Source organism: Mastigoproctus giganteus, chromosome 6 (genome assembly GCF_048544385.1).
Source record: "Mastigoproctus giganteus isolate SK-2022 chromosome 6, ASM4854438v1, whole genome shotgun sequence".
Lineage (NCBI taxonomy): Eukaryota > Metazoa > Arthropoda > Arachnida > Uropygi > Thelyphonidae > Mastigoproctus > Mastigoproctus giganteus.
In genome coordinates, this window is record NC_143580.1 from 71556137 (window position 1) to 71571266 (window position 15130).

At 37.8% G+C, this 15130-nt stretch overlaps 1 protein-coding gene across 1 annotated transcript in view; it reads right to left on the reverse strand.

Annotated features, from left to right (window-relative positions):
• LOC150084403 (sialin-like) overlaps positions 1-15130 on the reverse strand; it is a 179914-nt gene that overhangs the window by 68004 nt on the left and 96780 nt on the right. Inside the window, exon 6 of the mRNA XM_090376216.1 lies at positions 7601-7733. Within this exon, the coding sequence (XP_090232342.1) occupies positions 7601-7733 (133 nt within the window). The remainder of the gene's footprint in view (positions 1-7600; positions 7734-15130) is intronic.

The window sequence follows — 15130 nt, forward strand, 5'->3', positions numbered from 1 at the left end:
TGTATGCAGTTATTCAAGATGTGGTCTGACCTTATACAAGGTCAATATCCAAGGTCTGACTTTGGATATTGCCTTACACAATTGGATAATCACCTCCTTATACAGGCGCCCCCGTAGCCAGGTGGGAAGGAGTAGCAGTGTGTAGCACACTCTTCTTGATTAGACCGGGGTTCGAGCCCGTCACCACCAAATATGGAGGATGTGGAAAGGTCAGGGAATGACCACCGCATATCCCGGAGCAATATGGCTTAGTTGCTAATGCTCCTAAAAACCAAACAACAACAACAACCTCCTTATACCTGCTAGAAATACCTTTGGGTTGCCAGGCAGGCACTTTACACACCTGGCTAGCCCGGTCGGCGTCATCAGATATGGGGGGACATATTTAGATAAAAGTCGAATAAAGGTAAGGCAGATATGCAGAATCTGTTGTCAGCTAAAGTAAATATTGATACAGGTCAGGTATTTCATGCCAAATTCCATAAATAACCTGTAGGCTTCAGATTCATTACCAGCTCCAAAAATAGTGGTTGCTACCTCCCAGCTAAACAATTTTTCATACTACTTAAAACTATTTTTAACAATCTTACATCTACTTGGATAATAAACAATAACCAAGCTGTCATCAACACCTTCAAATATAATATTACCATAACCAGCATAGAAACTTTTGATTTCATCAACCTTTTCACTTCAATCCCACATAACCTACTGATTTTTGTGCTAAAACAACTTTATCACAGATACAAGGATAAATTAATTGTTGGTGGAACAGACTTCCATCCCTTGTTGTGGAAGTTGATAGCCTAAATAAATTTAAGGCTCAGCTCTGGACAGATATTTTGAACGAATGGAGGGGTGAAATGGGAGTGGTTTTCTTTTTTTTTTTTGGCTGATGCTGCATAAGCTTGCTTTCTTGCATCATATGCCTCTACTAATGCTATACATTAAACTACTTTAATACTTGAAAGATCCAAGACCTGAAGGAATTTTTGCATTTATCTACATATATTATAATCCATATCTGAAAATAAAATAGGAAATGTCAACAAATAATCAACATGGGAAGTGAACTTTAAGTAATTTCATGAAGAATTGTTAAAACATATCAAATAAATACATGAGAAAAGTGAAAACTTAACAGTAGAAACTTAGTGAGTACAGAAACAAATTAATCATTCTGAAAAAAATAATTACATCGGAAATCATGTATAGTTATTATTTAAACAGTAGTGGAATTCCACCATCTTATATTACAACTTTACAAATACAATTAGAACTTACCAGTTCATATTAAATTATAAATGAATTTATTTCTGATCAAATGGGAAACTATATTGAAACAGTATTTTATAAAATAGATAGGGATGTTATTCTTGATTAGCTTATTGTAAAGTAGTTGTAGAGCTTTGGTGAACAGTAAATGTTAGCCAATCTGATAGTTTGAGTACAAATTATATTTTTATGTATTTTGTTGGAAATATTAGAATGCCAGTTGGTAAGGTGAATGATATCAAAGTTAAATTTATTTCTTTTATCATATATGTCACTATTATATGGCAGTGAAGCATTGCTAAGAGTAATATTGAGGTCAAGGAAGTTGGCGGTGCTATTAGTGGAGTTTTCTTTATTTAGTTTAAGTTCAATGGAGTAAACTGCTTTGGTTATAGGTTCGAAGTTTGTATTTAAAACTAGGATGTCATCTACATATCTCAAAGCTAAAAGGTTATGATTAGGATTGTTTATGGTGTATAGTTCTTCATAATAGTGTAAAAATAGGTTGGATACTAAGCTAGGAATTTGGGAACCCATGGGAACACCAATAGTTTGTTTATAAGTAAGTTTGCCATTGAAGATATAGTTATTAAGTAAACAGAGATTTACATAATTGTTCACGTAATTACATAATTGTATCATCACTTGTATTTAATTTATCCTTGTATCTGTGATAAAGTTGTTTTAGCACAAAAATCAGTAGGTTATGTGGGATTGAAGTGAAAAGGTTGATGAAATCAAAAGTTTCTATGCTGGTTATGGTAATATTAGATTTGAAGGTGTTGATGACAGCTTGGTTATTGTTTATTATCCAAGTAGATGTAAGATTGTTAAAAATAGTTTTAAGTAGTATGAAAAATTGTTTAGCTGGGAGGTAGCAACCACTATTTTTGGAGCTGGTAATGAATCTGAAGCCTACAGGTTATTTATGGAATTTGGCATGAAATACCTGACCTGTATCAATATTTACTTTAGCTGACAACAGATTCTGCATATCTGCCTTACCTTTATTCGACTTTTATCTAAATATGTCCCCCCATATCTGATGACGCCGACCGGGCTAGCCAGGTGGGTAAAGTGCCTGCCTGGCAACCCAAAGGTATTTCTAGCAGGTATAAGGAGGTTGTTGTTGTTGTTTGGTTTTTAGGAGCATTAGCAACTAAGCCATATTGCTCCGGGATATGCGGTGGTCATTCCCTGACCTTTCCACATCCTCCATATTTGGTGGTGACGGGCTCGAACCCCGGTCTAATCAAGAAGAGTGTGCTACACACTGCTACTCCTTCCCACCTGGCTACGGGGGCGCCTGTATAAGGAGGTGATTATCCAATTGTGTAAGGCAATATCCAAAATCAGACCTTGGATATTGACCTTGTATAAGGTCAGACGACATCTTGAATAACTGCATACATGTCTGGAGGCCTCATTTTAGGAAGGATGTAGAGCTACTGGAACGAGTATAGAGAAGGCAATAAGATTGGTGAGTGGAACAAACAGAGGGGTGCTCTTACCAAGAAAGGCTTCAGTTCTGCAAATTGCAGCTTCTGGAGAATAGACACCTGTGGTATTTTATTGAGATGTTTAAGACTTTGAATGGATCGAGCAACCTCAATACTGATGGGATTCTTCCTCTTGCTCAGACTACACACAAAAGGGGTCACAAATTCAAACTGGGGAAGGACAGTTGCAGAATAGATGTATAGAAGTTTTCTTATAGTCAGCAAATGGTTGATTGCTGGAACAAACATCCATATTTTGTTGTAGAAGTTGATAGCATTAGCATTAGTAGAGGCATATGATGCAAGTAAGCAAGCTTCTGCAGCATCAGAAAAAAAAAAAAAAAAATACACTTCCACTTCACCCCTCCGTTCTTTCGAAATACCTGTCCAGCTGAGCCTTAAATTTATTTACACTATCAACTTCCACAACAGAGGATGGAAGTCTGTTCCACCAACCAACTACACGCTGGCTAAAGGCAAATTTCTGCACATCTATCCTACATCTGTCTTTCCTCAATTTGAATTTGTGCCCTCTCAGGTGATTATTCTGAGCAAGAGGAACAATCCCATCAGCATTGAGCATGCTCAAACCATTCAAGGCTTTATACACCTCAATCAGATCACCTTGCAGGTGCCTAGCATCCAGACACTGTAATTTGCAAAACTTAAGCCTTTCTTCATAAGAGCAACCCTTTGTTCCATTCACTAATCTTGTTGCCCTTCTCTGTACTCGTTCCAGCAGCTCTACATCCTTCTTGAAATGAGGCCTCCAGACCTGTATACAGTACTCAAGGTGTGACCATTGCCTTATACAAGGGAATAATCACCTCCTTATCCCTGCTAGAAAAATTCCTGTATATCATTGACAAGACACCATGAGCTACTCTTGCAGCCCATCTGCACTGCTCAGAGAACTTCATATCTGCCTGCACAATTACCCCCAAGTCCTTTCCATTCTCTACCACTGTCAGTGTAGTACCACAGAGTTGATACATTGCTCTGGGGTTACTGTTTCCCCATATGTAGTACTTTACATTTGTCAATGTTAAACTTCATTTGCCACCTCTCAGCCCATCTGCTCAACCTTTCCAGATCCTATTGCAGCAGCATAGCGTCAGTAGTGTCCTTAACAACCCTGCCAACCTTTGTATCGTCTGCAAACTTGGACATTAAGCTTGATATACCATCATCAATATTCTTTATAAATACACAAAACAATAATGGACCCAACACTTAACCCTGAGGGACTCCACTAATAACATTAGTCCACGATGAGCAGTGTCCATTGATTACCACTCTCTGTCTTCTCCCCCCTAAACCACCCCTTTATCCATAGCAGCAATTTGCTTCCAATGCCACACTTCTCCAATTTGTGCAGCAGTCTTCCGTGTGCAACAGTATCAAAAGCCTTTCTAAGATCCAAGTATATAATATCAAAGTTATTCCCTGCATCCAGTTCTTTTGTGACTGCATCATAGTATCCAATCAAATTGGTCAGGCAAAACTTTCCCTTAACAAAACCATGGTGTGTCCGAGCTATAAATGAAGTCTTGTCTAAATGATTCTGCAGTGCTTCTTTATCCAGTGCCTCCATTAATTTTCCTGGAACAGAAGTTAAACTCACAAGTCTATAATTACTTGTGTCAGCCTTTGATCCTCCTTTGTGAATTGGGGTCACATTTGCACATCTCCAGTCTATGGGTACCTCCCCTGAGTCCAAGAAAGCTCTCATAATTATGGCTAAGGGTTTGCTTACTTCCATTGCTGCCTCCTTTAATATAACTGGATAGATCCCATCCACCCCAGATGCCTTTCTTGTGTTTATCTTCAACAATTTCTCCTCCACTTTACTCTCAGTTATTACAAGATTATTACAAGATTATCTATGCCAGAGTTGAATACACCTCTGGCATTCCCCTCGCTGAATAACTCCCCATGTGTGAATGTCGATGCAGAATATTCATTTAGTTTGTTAGCTACCTGACAAGGATCATCAACAGTTGAACCATCGATATCAAGTGGACCAATCTGTTTCATCCCCTTCCTTCTAGAATTTACATAAGTAAAGAACTCTTTGCTGTTTTTCTTTGCATCCTTTGCCAAGGATTTCTCGTAATCTGCCTTCGCCTGCCTAACCTCCTTTGTAACTTGGTTACAGATCAACTTGTATCTATCATAGGCGTTTGTGTCACATGTTAATTTATATGTATCCCATGCATTTTTCTTCTCTGCCACGAGTCTCATTAGTTCATCTGACATCCATTTAGGCCTAAACCTTGAACAATATTTCTTAGTTGGTATGTAAAGCCTAGTAGCTTCCATGATAAGTTCTTTGAATGCTTCCCATTTTGAATTTGCTGTTGGTAACATCATCAGTTGGTGCCACTGTATAGAATTTAAATACTGTCTCAAACCATCGTAGTCGCCTTTACGAAATCAATAACCCTTCCCTTTACCCCTGATGGTAGTTACCTCTTGGTGTAAATCCCACTTCAGCACATTGTGATCACTGCCACCTAGTGGTTCCTTTATCTGCAGATTCTTAATGCATGAAGAATCACTACTGATAATCAAATCAATAGTATTAGTCCCTCTAGTTGCCTCCCGAACTTGCTGATGTAGAAAACAATCATCCAATAAATCCACAAAAGCCTTGCTAGCATGTGAATGACCAACCCACAAATTCCAGTCAATATCTGGGAAATTAAAAACCCCCATTATAAGACTCTCTGATTTACTGGCCCACTCTATTTCCCTGTACAGTTTCTTATTATACTCATCAGAGTCATTAGGCCTATAGCACACTCCTACTCTCTATTTTGATCTCCCAATGCTTATGTCACACTAAACTGACTCGACACTGCACTGTCCAGCGATGTCGACTGGCTTCACTTCCTTGGATTTTGTGTGTTTCTTAACTAACAGCATAACCCCTCCTCCCTTCCTATCCTTTCTGCACACACTGTACTCCCCAAAATCCAGTTCTGCATTCCTTATATCTGTGTGACACCACGTCTCTGATATCTCAACAATATCCGCCTTTGATGATTTGAGCAATACCTCAAATTCATCAAATTTATTTACCAAACTCCTAGCATTGGTGTACACGCAAGTATACATGCACGTGTTTCTATTCTTAGCTACCCTAACACAACTCATGTGTTTACTTGTGAAATGACTCCGAGCAGTCTCTGAAATATCCTGCATCTTGTTTTCCAGGCTTCTGCTCATTCTAATAGAAGCAGTGCAAGAATCATTTTCACCTCTGCCAGTGGCTACTGTTAATCTATTACTCCTTGTATCCCCTCAAGCTAGTAGTTTTAAGAACCACCTAACACTGCCTCGATAGCATCAGCAAATATTCTTGCACCCTTTCTATTTAAGTGTATCCCATCCCTGTAGAAGCAGTCTCTCCTATTAACAAGTACAGACCAGGCTGAAAAAAATTCTACCCCTTGAGCCTTGCACAATCTTTCCAAGGCCGAATTGATCGACAAGGCTCTCATCATATACTCCCTCCTATCGTGTCTGGGCAGAATTGCAGACTCTTTCAAATTCAATCCTAATTCATGGCTTTTTTTCAACAGTGACCTGTACTTCTGCCGGTCTCCTACTCTTAATATCATTACTGCCAACGTGTACAACTGTATCACCTTTTGTGCCCTTAAAAGATGATATCTTCTCTACAACTTCATCAACCTTTGCCCCTGGCAGACATACCCTGGTCCTGTTCCACCTATCCTTTTTACAACGCATGTTCCCCGTTTCCCTGACAATAGAGTCACCAACAACTACTAGTTCCTGTGGGACCAGCGCATTCTGCCTTGGGGGTTGTCGCTGTGTTGCATAATGACCAAGTGCAAGCTCTGGCGTTGATGTGGGCAGCTGAGAGCTTGATGGACCCCTCAATTTAGATCCTTTGAGGGCATCCACCCTGTCCTTCAAGCTCTCATATAGGCCCATAAAAACGCTGAGTTGTCGCCTGATTTCATTACACTCCTTACATCGCGCACACACACACACAAAGACATCCCCCATGGCAATATCATGTCCCGTACCCGATTGCTCCACAAACATCATGCAAGCAGTGCATTTTAAAATACTATGATTCAGAGGGCAACTGCCCCCCTCAGTTCTCCCCTGAGCCACAACACTCCCATCAGCTTGAGCCTTTTGCTTTGCTGCTCTGGTCTGAGTCATGATTTCGATTTAATTTCAATTAAATCGATAGCTTACATAATTTCAAGTAAGAACTAGACAAACTATTGGAAAGAATGGATAGATGAAATAGGAAGGTTTTTTTTTTTTGGATGATACTGTACAAGCTTGCTTTCTTGCATCGTTTGCCAGTACTAATGATAATAATTAGAAAAATATAAACCAAAATCAATTCCAGTTAATACAACACTGCCATAACATATAATTACAATGCTCAACAGAAGGTAGCCAGTTGCTCATTACACAACATAGACAAGATTTTCCATCTAATATGCAAAACTAAGTTTTGCATTCATTATCAATCTCCACTAGTTTTTTTACATTACAGCTTGTAACAGACAGCTTGTGTGGTACTTACAAGCCCTGTATTTTGGTGAGCACTTTTACAGATTGGATATCATCACCAGGATCAGAAGGCAGCACACAGAATGAGTGTGATCAAATGCCCTTATAGCCATTTATCTAATGGTATAGCATGGACTTATTTATGATTAGGCATATATATGCAGAGTGAATTGCAAATTTATCCCTATCCACAGGAGCTCCACTTTATTCCCCCCCCCTCCACCCTTCCTTCCCTATCCCACAGATTTAAAATAATTTCTTACCTACAGCCTGAAACAATTTTCTTGTTGGAGTCACCTTCAAATAGCCCTTACGTCGGATAAAATCAGATAAATATCCACCAATAAAAAGGGCAACTGCTTCCAAAAGATACATTAATGCATTCAATAGTCCTGTCTATTAATTAAAAGAAAAATAGAAATAATACCTTTATGTGGTTAAATAGCATAACTATTTCCTTGTATAAATGTTTCATACAATACATATAAAATTAATTTAAAACATACAAGGTGTGGCAATAAAGCTCCCAGTCTGGTACAATAAAAAGAACACTAAGTGCAGGAGCTCAAAAATGGTTTTATTTTTATTCAGAGTACCCCCTGATCGAATGCACTTAATACGTGTCTAAAAGTTTCTGAAAAGAGTCTGCAAAGGCATCCAAAGAGATGTCAGTACAGCACTTACATTTTTTTTTAAGTCCTCAAAATCCAAGGTGAAACCTTTCCTTTGAGGACAGTTTCACCTTGGTAAAAGGGAAGACATCCACTGGTGCTATATCAAGAAATTACAGTTGATCTGTACAATGACATGATTCATTAGAAATGGTTTCACAACAAGTATTTCTTTTCCAGTGACATTGTCATTAAAAAAAACCAGCTGCCTTTCTCTTGAAATTACAGCCTCACCCAAGAAACATGCTTCAATAGTTTTTGGAGCACCTGCACATAGAATGCAACACTGACTCCCTCCCCTTCATGTACAAATTCCTTGTAAATCACAGCCTGTTTGTCAAAAAACATGATCAGCATTGTCTTGATCCTGGACTTCTGTAAATTAAACTTTTTGGGCTGTGGTGATGATTTTGATGACCACTGTATGCTCTAACACTTCATCACTGGGTTGTACTGAAACACCCAATGCCCATTTCCAGTGAAAATACACTCAAGGAAATTAAGATTGACTTGACAAGGCTGGATGATGATACTCTTCGTTGCTTCTGCTCATCTGTGAGGCTGTGCAGCATAAATTTTTGCACAGATCTTCCTTTTTCCTAAGTCTTCATGCAAAATTTGATGAATTGTCTCCTTATTCATATCCCACTCACCAGCCATCATTCTGAGGGTCAAATAACGATCTCTTCCCACAGTGTTCTGAACTTTTGCAATTCTGTCCTCATTTCAAATGGTTGACAAATACCTGTTCTTGGGTCATCTCACAAACATCCTCATGTTCATCTTTAACTTTTAACCACTTAAACACCCTGAATCACACTCTGGTACAACTTAATATTTCATCACCATAAACAGCTTTTAACACTTCATGCATTTTTGTTGCAAATTTTCCACTTTAAAGCAAGAATAGAATTGATATCTGTTCATTGCTACATTGCAAAATAATGACAAGGAATATTAATGCTACAACAAAACTGGTTGTTTCTTTTAACCTGTCAGCATACTGGATAAACTTTTACCACATACATTGGATGAAGTTTGGACCACAACATACCACTTCCATTTATTTTCAGACTCGTCGAACATGACTGCAACAGCACCAGTCTGGAACCTTTATTGCCATACCTCATATTTCTTGAAAAATAATGCTAACTAACAAGGATATACTTTAATGAAAAAAAAAAACTCAAACGTTACTAAAATATGTAATTAATTAGACGCTTGGCAAACTATTACATATAATATGCTACTATTATTATAATAAACTCAAAACTAAAGCTGACTATAAAAGGACAAGTGGCATTCACTCTAAAACAATAGTTTCCAAACAATGATCCAGACCTGTGCCAATCCACAACATGTGGTCTCAGACAGTTTTTCAATTCTGTACAGTGGGATCAACTGATGATGTTACCAACAGCAAATTCTAAGTGGAAAGCATTCAAGGAATTAATCGTGGAAGCCACTAAACGTTTCATACTTATTAAGAAATATTGTTCAAGGCTTAGGTCTAAATGGTTGCCAAATGAACTAATGAGACGCGTGGCAGAGAAGAAAAATGCATGGGATGCATATAAATTATCAGACGACACAGAAACCTATGGAAGATATAAGCTAGTCTGTAATCAAGTCACAAAGGAGGTTAGGCAGGCGAAGGCAAATTACAAGAAATCTTTGGCAAAGGATGCTAAGAAAAACAGCAAGCATCTCTTTACTTATATAAACTCTAAAAGGATGGTTCAACTGTTGATAATCCTGCTCAAGATAGCAAACAAACTGAATGAGTATTTTGAATCTACATTCACACGTGAGGAGTTATTAAGGATTGAAAATGCCACAAGGTTATCAAATTGTAGAAGGGTGCTTAATGACTTTGTAATAACTGAGAGCAAAGTGCAGGAGAAATTGTTAAAGTTAAACATAAGAAAGGCACCTGGGGTGGATGGGATCTATCCAGTTATATTAAAGGAGGCAGCAAAGGAAGTAAGCAAACCCTTAGCCATAATTATGAGAGCATCCTTGGACTCAGGGGAGGTCCCCACGGACTGGAGATGTGCAAATGTATCCCTAATTCACAAAGGGGGATTGAAGGGTGACACAAGTAATTACAGACCAGTTAGTTTAACTTCTGCTCCGGGTAAAATAATAGAGTCACTGGTTAAAGATGCATTGCAGGATCATCTAGACAAGACTGCAGCAATAATTCAGACAGCATGGGTTTGTTAAGGGAAAGTCTTGTCTGACAAATTTGATTGGATATTATGATATGGTTACAAAGGAACTGGATGCAAAAAATAATTTTGATATCATATACATGCAGTTCTCGCTTTACGAGTTCTCGGGTTTACAACTTTTTTTTCCCCAAGTATCAAGTATCAACAAAATCGAAAATATGAACATTCATTGCAAAAAATGAATTATTATTATTATTATTATTATTATTATAAGCCATATGGTGCAAGGAAGCCTGAGGCTTATGCTGCACCAGCAAAAAAAAAAAATTTCCCAAGTTACTCTGAGAGAGAGAGAGACAATTAGAAAGGAATCACCAAGAAAGAGAAGAATGATGATATCCAGCTCAGGACCTGGTGAGCCCCTGGAGAATGTCCATCATCAGCCATTTTCAATCCACTGCAGGATGAAGGCCTCTCCAGCAACTTTCCAGTTCCTTCTGTTTTGTGCAATGGCCATCCATTTACTACCCACAAATTCATGAATTTCATCTGTCCATCTCCGTTGTTGTCGTCCAGGTTTTCTCTTAGCTCCTCTTGGGTACTATTCTGTTATTTTCTTAGTCCATCTGTCATCATGTCTTCGAGCTATGTGTCCTGCCCAAGACCATTTTAGTTCTTTAGTTTTGATAAGAATGTCCTTTACTTGAGTTTGCTGCCTAATCCATGTGTTTCTCTTCTTATCTAACAGTTTGATTCTCAATATAATTTGTTCTATTCTTTGCTGTGTAGTTCTCAGCTTCTCTTCCATTCTTTTGGTGAATGCCCAAGTTTCACTTTTATAAGTCATGGTGGGAAGTATACATTGGTTTGTTATTTTACATTTCAGACAAATTGGGATATTGCTCCTCAGTATGTGACTATATTTTCTGAATGCTATCCATCCAAAATTTATTCTTCTCTTGACTTTCAGCCATTTATCATTATTACAGCTAATGACTTGTCCCAGATAAGTATATGACTCCACCTTTTCAATTACTGCTCTTTCAATCATTATATCCCTTTCTGTGGCATACTTGTTCATCATTACTTTTGTTTTAGCCATATTCATTTTTAGTCCAAAATCCTTACTATCTCTGCATAACTGATTCAGATTTTCCTCTAATTCTTTGAGATCTTGGCTTATGACTGCAATGTCATCTGCAAATCGTAAATGGTTTGGGTACTCCCCATTCACATTGACTCCTTTCTGCAACCAATCTAATCTTCTGAAAGCTTCCTCAAGGGCAGCAGTAAACAACTTCGGAGATATTCTATCTCCTTGTCGAATTCCTTTCTCAATTTTAAATTTACTACTGTCTTTGTCTAGTCTAATAAAGGAGGTAACATTCTAATATATTTTCTTCAAAATCATAATATATGGGGTATCTATGCCTTGTTTTTCCAGTGCCCGAAACATTGTCTTATGCTGTATGGAGTCAAATGCCTTTTCATAATCCACAAATGCCAGGCATAATGGTGTTTTATATTCATTTTCTTTCTCCATTAGCTGTGATATTACATGAAGGTGACCCATAGTTGAGAATCCTGTCCTAAAGCCAGCTTGCTCTTTTGGTTGATTCTTATCAAGTATTCTTTCTAGTTTGTTAGTAATGACCCTTGTGAACAACTTGTAGATGTGGGACAACAAGCTAATTGGTCTATAATTTCCAATTTCTGATTTATCTCCTTTCTTATGCAGCAAAATTATGATTGCATTATTCCACTCCTTAGGTGTAGTGCCTTTCCTAATGTATTCTGTGAAGAGTTTTGCTAGTTTTTGTGTCATGTGTCTTCCTCCCAATTATAAAAACTCTACAGTAACTTCATCTTCCCCCGGGGCTTTCTGATTCTTCATTTTCTTCAACGCATGTTCTACATCATCAGGAAGGATATAAGGTATGTTGTATGTTAATGAATGTTAAACATTCATAAATAACACATTTCGAACCATGTGCATAGCTATACAATACAGTGTACCCAGCTCTATAATATTATTCCATTCCAGAGACACCATCGTATCGTTAAAATATCGTAATGTGAACCCAATAACACATTGTTTTTGGAAGACATTTCAATATCTTGGAAGTTGACATTTTCGCTGTATAACTAAGCTATTTATCTCTCTAAAATGTCATTTTTAAGGTCACGTTCGTGACCTTAAGGCCATATAAAAGGTCGTGAGCATGGTTTGTAAATTGTATTATTTACCAATTCAAATCATTAAAATGCACAACCCTTTCATCGTTATCATATGTTCCGTTATAAGAATAAATTTTTAACTCCTTTGTGATATTTTTCTAAAGCACATTTCTGTAGGTCACGGCCATAAAAGAATAAAAACAATTTGCACTTTCCTGTTTATTGGGCTTTTCTGTTACTGCAGGCAATTATAAACAGGTAGTAAACTCGATCTTCTTGCATTTGCGAAAATACCGATAGCTGAAATTGTGTGTTTTTACGTTATTATGGTGAAATGTGTTCCCCCTTTACTGAAATATTCAATTGTATAAAAAACATAAATAAATTTTCACAATCTTCTCTTCATTCCTTTTTTTAAGCTTCGTAAACGTGTTACTCCACGCGAAACGTGTTAGTTGCAATTTGTGTGTGCTGTTAAAAAATGCTAATGCATGCAATCATGAAATTTATAATTAAAAGAGAAGATTATCTTGGAAACAAATGCCTTTTGAAACATTACTCAAGAAGACGACTCCTTGTGCAACAAACCAACAAGTGCCGAGCCAATAATGAGCAATCAACGAGTGTGCATTTAGTCGATGATGAAGAATAAACATTTTTTAAAATTTGTAAATCGAAAATAATTTCTCTATTATTATAATTTGCTTGATTTTACAGGCTACGTTTTCATTTTTTAGGATAAATCAATCATTGTTTAAACATAAATTAATTAGCTATCTAATTTCATTGTTGAGAACGTAACCCCTATCTATTTTTAACCTTATGTCTACGCAAAAGGAATTCCCGCTTTACGAGCGCATGCTAGGAATGAATTAACTCGTAAAGTCAAGAACTACCTGTAGTTGGATTTCAGGAAAGCTTTTGACACTGTTGCACATGGAAGTCTACTGTACAAATCAGAGCGGTATGGCATTAAGGGCAAGTTGCTACAATGGATAAAAGGATGGTTGAGTGGGAGAAGACAGAGGGTGGTAATCAGTGGGTGCTGCTCTTCGTGGACTAATGTTATTAGTGGAGTCCCACAGGGTTCGATGTTCGGTCCACTGTTGTTTTGTATATTTATCGATGATATTGATGAAGGTATATCAGGCTTAGTGTCGAAGTTTGCAGATGATACAAAGGTTGGCAGGGTTGTTAATGACAGTAATGTTAGTGTGCTACTGCAACAGGATCTAGAAAATTTGGGCAGATGGGCTGAGAAGTGGCAACTGAAGTTTAACATTGACAAATGCAAAGTACTGCATATGGGTAGAAGTAACCCCAGAGGAACGTACTAACTGTGTGATACTACACTTAGGGTGGTATAAAATGAAAAAGACCTGGGCGTAATTGTGCAGTCAGATATGAAGTTTTCTGAGCAATGTAGACAGGCTGCCAGAGCAGGTCATGGAGTTTTGTCAATGATATACAGGAATTTTGCTAGCAGGGAAAAAGAGGTGATTGTCCCTCTGTATACAGGTCTGGATCCTCATTTTAGGAAGAATGTACAGAGAAGGGCAACAAGATTGGTGAGGGAAATGAAGGGATCCTTTTACCAAGAGAGGTTTAAGTTCTACAAATTGCAGCGGCTGGAAACTAGGCACCTGTGAGGTGATCTGATTCAGGTGTATAAGGCCTTGAATGTGTTGAGCACACTGAATTCTGATGGCATTCTTCCACTTGTTCAGATTACAAACCTAAGGGGGCATAAATTCAAATTGAGGAAAGACAGATGTAGAATAGATGTGCGGAAATTTGCCTTTAGCCAGCAATTAGGTGGTTAATTGCTGGAACAAACTTCCATCTGTCGTTGTGAAAGTTGACAAGTTAAATAAATTTAAGGAGGAACTGGACAAACATTTAGAGGGAATGGTTGTGTGAATTTTTTTTTTTTGGCTGATACTACATAGACTCATTCACTTGCTTTCTTGCATCACATGCCATGATTACTATTACTATAATTCCCAGCAGTTTCCAAAAATTAAGGGGAAAAAAATACAATGTAATATTCAATTTCAACAGCTCAGAGTTGGCTCACCTTTGACCTTAATTGTCCATTGTATCCTCACTGTAGACTCAAAATCAATTTTTAATAACAAAGATATTTTGGTTGCCACCTGTCCTGAATGGAGTAGGATGACCCCAACTAAAAAATGCATATCCCCACTTACCTAAGAAAAAAAAAAAAAAAGGTGAACTGCAGCCCAATGGCATAGCCAGGGTAGGGTCAGCAGGTACATTGTACCCCCTGACGCCGAAATCTGGTATTGTGTATCTTTTTTTTTTTTTACCATTAGGCAATTGCCGCCTTTTTTAGTGAATGTACCTGATGAATAAAAGTCCTGGCTACGCTACTGCTGCAGCTATTATCAATCCACTGCAGGATGGAAGCCTCCTCAACAATTCATGTTGAAAAAAATGGACCATAATCTGCCACACTGGTCCAATGCAGGTTGGCAGATAGACCATATTTAGCAGTCAGGGGCTTGAACCCCAGTCTACTCAGAGCGTGTTCTACTGCACTCCCGCTCTTGATCACTCGACTATGGAGGCCTAACTTCCCTATTTATGTTAAATTTTACAATGAAAACCTCACTTTCAAGTTGTTACTGATTGATATATTATCAGCTAACTTGGTTAAATAAACAGAATTCATTCATTCAATCAATTTCACATTCTCGCACCACTACTGAGAAGGAATCTTAGGTTTGATGAAGAACACAAAGTGAGG